General features: G+C 65.5%; 1 protein-coding gene across 1 annotated transcript in view; it reads left to right on the forward strand.

Moving 5' to 3' along the window:
- The window catches only part of ADARB2 (adenosine deaminase RNA specific B2 (inactive)), a 190,643-nt gene that overhangs the window by 163,148 nt on the left and 21,495 nt on the right, over positions 1-6,000 (forward strand). The window contains exons 5-6 of the mRNA XM_036226693.1: positions 559-727; positions 2,444-2,595. Of these exons, the coding sequence (XP_036082586.1) occupies positions 559-727; positions 2,444-2,595 (321 nt within the window). The remainder of the gene's footprint in view (positions 1-558; positions 728-2,443; positions 2,596-6,000) is intronic.

The following is a 6,000-nucleotide window of genomic DNA, read 5'->3' on the forward strand; positions in this document are numbered from 1 at the left end:
TCGTCACCAGGTCCCATGGCCCTGCGGGACAGTGGGCTCCACCCAGAGGTGCAGGGAGCACAGGACCAGCTGTGGGTCTGGAGTCTGCACTGGAGCCCTCCTGGGCCCCGGGGCCTTGATCCACGCCAGGCCGGGGCCGGGGCTGGTCTCAGAGCCGGGCCTGTTACGGGCACGACACGCTCCCATCGGCGAACCTTCCGATTAATTCTCAGCCTGTAGGACTAGGGGCTGGGGGCCTGGCTCCTGGGGTCTGTCTGGGTAACAGGGCCCCCGGCTTACCCCCCGTCCAGGCCAGGGGTGGCGGGGCCCTGCGCGGCTCGATGGTGGCAGGCCACCTGTCTTCACCTCGCCGTCCCCTCCCAGGACGCGCCGTGAGGTGAAGACGCCGGGCGCCCACTGACCCGGTCTGGGACTAGCACTCACACTGGCACGCCACCCTGAAACCAGGTGGCGCCTGCCGTGGCCCCCCGCAGCCCCGCAGCCCGTGCGGGCGTGGCGGCGTGCCAGGTGGGTCGAGGCAGGGTGGACGCGGCGCTCTGACGCCTCCTCTGCCCGCAGGCCTGGACGTCAGGCAGGCCCAGGTGGTCGTCCTGTCCTCGGGGACCAAGTGCATCAGCGGCGAGCACATCAACGACCAGGGGCTGGTGGTCAACGACTGCCACGCGGAGGTCGTGGCCCGCAGGGCGCTGCTGCACTTCCTGTACGCGCAGCTGGAGCTGCACCTCAGGTGAGCGCGGGCGCGGCCCTCGCCAGTCGCCGTCGTCCCCATCTCTGCGGACAGTGCGACCTCTGGCCCAGAGACGCTGCCGTCCCAGACCCGCCCCTCGCGACGCTCAGGCCTCCGAGGGACCCCAGCCTGCAGGGTGATGTGAGCTGTCCCCCCCATACACACACGCCTGTTACACTCCCGCTCCATGTGATGACGTCACCTATAAAATGTTCAGGTGCTGTGCCAGACGCCACAGCCCGGGGACTCGGCCACGGATGGTCGCAGTCTGGAGGCTGCAAGCCCAAGGTGGAGGCCCCGGCAGACTCACCGTCTGGTGAGGACCCACCTGTTGGTTCAGGGCAGAGGCTTCTCCTGTGCCCTCGCCTGGGGGGTGAGGGACGCTGGTCCCGGCAGGGGCTCCAGCCTCCTGACCTCGTCACCTCCCTGAGGCCCCACCACACTTCGCGGTAGGGCTTCGAGACGTGAACTTGGGGACATTCAGCCCCCGGCAAGGGCGTCGCTAAGGGAAGGGGCAGGGTGTCACGCCGACGGTGCCCGTGTAAAGGTACAGGCAGTGGGTCGGCGCTCACGCCACGAGGCCAGGCCGTGTCCGCTAGGGCGGCCGGTCAGAGAGGGGCCGGGGCCACAGCCGCCCCGTGCTCCCCACGCCACCAGCTGTCACTCAGGCTGGTTCGCGTCACGACTGGCACTCCGAGCGCCACAGACGGGAGGCGATGGGGCTGCTGGGGGGGCGCGGAGCGGCCCCCTGCCCGTGGGTCCAGGCGCAGGCTGCTCTCCCCCCACCAGCTGCTCACCCAGAGCGTCGGCTTCAAACAGAAGGAAACATCAGACGAGCCAGCTTCTCCGGGTCACGGGCCGTGTCCCCCGAAGCACAGAGGGGCTCAGGGAGCTGAGCGGGGACGGCGCCGTTACCTGGACAACAGTGTCGCAGCACGACAGCTGGTGACGGCGACGCCTCCGCCCCGCTCTGACAGACCCCCGCCCACTCCAGAGGGGGCTCTCCCCAGGCTCACGGGACCCACGGGGAAGTGGGGCTGAGAGCCTCCCCGCACGCCTGTGTCCCCTTCTGAGAACTCAGGAGGACACGGCGCACAGCGAGCACGCTTCTGTGAGACGGCAGGCTCCCTCTGAGGCGCCGGGCTGCGTGCCTCCAGCCGGCAGCTCCCTGCGCGTCTGAAACCTGGGCAGGTTCCCCGGCAGCTGTCCCCACAGCCCACAGCCCGGACCTGCCTCGACTCCCCCCCGATGCCTGGCACCGTGACTGGCATGGCTGCGATGGCTCTGGGCGCTGGAGAACAGACCCGCGTGCTGGGGCCTGCGGGCCGTGGCCAGCCCTGCCCTGTCAAAGTCCCTTCTCCCCTTTGATACAGAAACGATTACCCATGAAGGCTGTGGAGCCCACGGTGCCTGCGAGTCGGTGCCCAGAGGGTGACAGCTTTGTAAAGACGCAGGTGACAGCTTTGTAAACACACAGACCCAGGTTCACACAGGCTGAGAAACGGACTCAGGACGGATCAGCCCGAACGTGGCCACTGGGAAGGGGGCAAGAACGGGCCTTCTGCCGTGTGTTAGCTTTCACAGGGTTTACCCATTCCAGTGGTTTCTGAGCAGCGGCAAAGGCAGGGACGGGGACGGGGACGGGGACGGGGATGGGCGGAGCGAAAGCCCCTGTGAGGCCACAGCAGTGACTGACCGCGGCCCTTCCGCCCCCAGCCAGCGGCCAGGGGACCCGGAGCGCTCCATATTCGTGCGGCTACGGGAAGGAGGCTACCGGCTCCGAGACCGCACGCTGTTCCACCTGTACGTGAGCACGTCCCCCTGCGGCGACGCACGCCTGAACTCGCCCTACGAAGTCACTGCGGAGCGTAAGACGACCTCGTTACCTGTCACGCAGCCCCCTCCCCCCCGGAACGCGGTTCCAGGCTGCCTGTGCCGACCGGGCGCCAGGCGCCGGGCCTCGGACGCGGGGCGCGGATGGCGTCTGCGGCCCCGTCACCGTACCTCCAGAATCTGTCTGAGCCCAGGTCCCAGAGCCAGGTGGCCTGAGACCCGAAACGAGCTCTCGTTGCCAGTTCCCGCGGCACTGTGAGGGGTCAGACGCCCCCGCCCCGGGCTGGGTGTCAGGGGCCAGGATGGCATGGGCGGCAGCGCACTCAGGCTGCTCTGTGGGCCTCAGTGGCGTCTTTGCAGGGGGCAAAAGCCAGGCTTTAACCGGGCCGGTGACGGGCGATGTCCTCACACACGTGGGGCCCGATTCATCCAGCCTCCGCCCGGCAGGCGCCCCGGTCACACCTGAGCCCTGAGGTGTCTGCAGGGACTGTCCCAGCTCATCACCTCGGCAACCCCCGGCCTCCCCACCCAGACAGGGTGCGAAGCCGCCGGGCTAGAAAAGTAAACAGACGAGTCGTCAGACACACCCCTGGCTCGCCTGCAGGCACAGAGAGGCTTGTCGCCTCCGAGGGGGCCCCTTGGCCAGCGCATCCCACGACCGTCCACTGAGAGCCCCGGGCCACCCTGCCTCGCCCGTGCAGTAGGCCGGGCGAGGCCCACCCCGCTGTCCCCTGCTCAGAAGGGGCTCCCAGACTGCCGTCAGCCTGCCCCGCCCGAGGGAGGCCCGGCCCGGGAGCGCGGCCCGCTGACACGGAGGGGGCTGGGCGCGCGCCCGTCACCCCTGCTCTCCCCAGGGGGCTGCACAGCCCTGCCACAGCTGGGCAGGGGCCTCTGCCCGGGGCACAGCCAGGCCGCCTCCTGCGAGCTAGGCCTGCAGAGAGCCGGCCCCGCCCCAACTCGGGGTCCAGGCTCCTCAGTGCAGCCCAGGGCACGTGGCCTGAAGGCCATGGCGAAGCCGCGTCCACTGACACAGAGCACGGAGTACCGTCCATCCCAACGCGGCCACAGCGTGCGGCCCCACCGCCTGCAGCTGTGCCGGACTCTGCTCCCTGTTCCCCCCTCACGCGCACGCGTGTGTAAGCACCTGTGTGTGCATAGCATACATAAGCACATGCACAAGTGTGTGTACGTGCAAAAGCACACAAACAGACGTGTAAGGTGTAAGAACAAACGTGTGCACACGTGCATAAGAACACGCACACGGGTACACACAGACATACGCGTGCGCACACACGGGACATGCAGATGCAGATACCGCGGAGCCTGAGACGCTCTGAGCAGAGTTGCCCAGATCGCCCCTTCCCGTAAGGAGCGGGGACACAGAGCGTGTGCAGTGGGGGGCCCTGCCGTAGGCCTGGCCAGCTGGTGAAGCCGCTGTACCACATGCGGAGGGCGCGTCTCTGAGCACCCGCCCGGCTCCCGCCAGCCAACAGCAGCGGCGCCGTCCCCAGGGCCCTGGCGGCCGTCGTCCCTTCCCCCACCCCCACCCAGTAGCCCCAAGGCCACCGGGCCTGCATCTACACAGCACCCCGGAGCCCTGCTGTGACCCAGCCACCCCCTCGGGTGCCTGTGGCTCAAGAAATTCTGAATTCCCTGGGGTTTTTCACTCAAAAGCATTTACCTGGGTGGCCGTAAACCCTCCCTCCCTGGAGTGTGAAAACGGAATCCCTTCCTGCCAGCCCCAGGCGTCTGGGAGGCAGGCCTGCTGGGATGTCCCGGGATGTCCCCTCCCCGTTGGTCTGTTAGGACCACCTGGGGGGTTTCTGCCCCTGCTTCCCGCTGCCTGCACCTCCTCCAGGATTCTGGAGCCTTCCGGTGGGGTGGTTCCCAGCACCGGCACTGTTAAATGTTCCCCCACAGTCTGAGGGTCAGCTATGTTTTGGGCCCCCAGACTTGGGGCCCCTCACTTGTCCCCTGCCCCGGCCGGGCATGCATCACCCGCCGGCAGTGCGGGGGCCGCTCGCGCAGGGACAGGTGGACGGCGGGCGGGCAAACACGGCTCTCACTGGCAGCCACAGGCTCTGCAGACAGAGGTCCCGGCCTCACGCACTCGGAGGGACTCGTGGAGGCAGCTGTGCCCTGAGCAGCAATGGGACACCGGGCCAGACATGAGACTGGGCTGCTAAGCAGCTGCTCGCACGGAGCGATGGGCGCTCCGGGCCCCCGCTGTGGCCGGGCTTCCCGCCACCCTCTTTCTCGGCAGGTTCTCGAGCAGCCAGGTGAATTCAGTACCTACTGCCGTTTCCCAAGGACTCAAGAGCTCGTTGAAAGTCCCCGCGCTGCCTCCCGCCGGACGGCAGGAGCAGCAGCACGGTTACATCGTGACCAGCGAGTGCGGGCTGACTGCCCAGCCTGTCCTCTTTCCACTTGCTGTATGTTAGGGCCGTTTGCTAGGTAAGCCCAAAGCCCACGGGAAGTCAGGGAACCTAAAACGCCCTTCCCGAAGCCCCCGTCCTCGGACCTGCCCCCTCGGTTACGGAAGCATGTGATGTGTGATCATCAGTGAATTTAAACAGCCTCATAACTCACCACCACCGCCATCGCCGCCTTCATCCAGCACGACCAAGGACGCCCACGTGACCACGTGACCGAGACTGTGCACATCATTATCACGATAAATAGTAGATGGCGTCTGGGATATGCCTTTCAAAGGTGCCTTGAAAATTAAAAGTTTACTTGGTGTTTGAAAGCATTCTCTTCTTCCCGATCCGGCCCTCCTTCTCTGCCCATGGCCTTGCAGCCACCACATGTCACCTTTTAGATTGATCTCGGCTTCCGAGTGGACTTCTTCGACTGCCATCTATCTCCATCTCCTTCTGATTCTCTCCTAAAAATAAAATATTCACTTGAACAATTTCCTAAAGCGTTTCACCACCCTCACTTTATCTTGACATCAGTCTCCAAGGTGAGGCGTTCGGAGTCATAAGCGCTGTAATGAAGTCTGATGCCTCGGGCCATTCGAACGCAGTCGGAACGTCTCCTGGGCCCAGGAGTGTGCACGTGCACGCGGCGAGCAGGAGCGGCCCGTTGTCCTTCTCCGCCGAGGGCGCTCCGTGAGCGCACCACGGATGATTCACGCTCCGTTCCCCGCAGTTTCCGGTTCGACCAGCATTTTGTTCTGCTTGAAATGGCATCTTCACCTCTCTCTTGCCACTTGCAATTAGGCAAGAAAGAGCCAGAGAAGGCAGCCCGAGAGCCAACACCTCCAAAAATAAACACTTCTCAGGAGCCTCTTGTGCACCTGGCTCTTCAGAAAAAATTAACACACCTGAAAACTGTGGGCGAGCTCCTGGAGACCAGTCGTTAAGTCAGGCCAGGTCTCCCTGTTGTCATGGCATCTCCGACTGCGGAGCCCACTTTGTGGGAAGTTAGCTGTGTGG

This window comes from Rousettus aegyptiacus, unplaced genomic scaffold (genome assembly GCF_014176215.1).
Source record: "Rousettus aegyptiacus isolate mRouAeg1 unplaced genomic scaffold, mRouAeg1.p scaffold_m13_p_10, whole genome shotgun sequence".
NCBI classification, from domain to species: domain Eukaryota; kingdom Metazoa; phylum Chordata; class Mammalia; order Chiroptera; family Pteropodidae; genus Rousettus; species Rousettus aegyptiacus.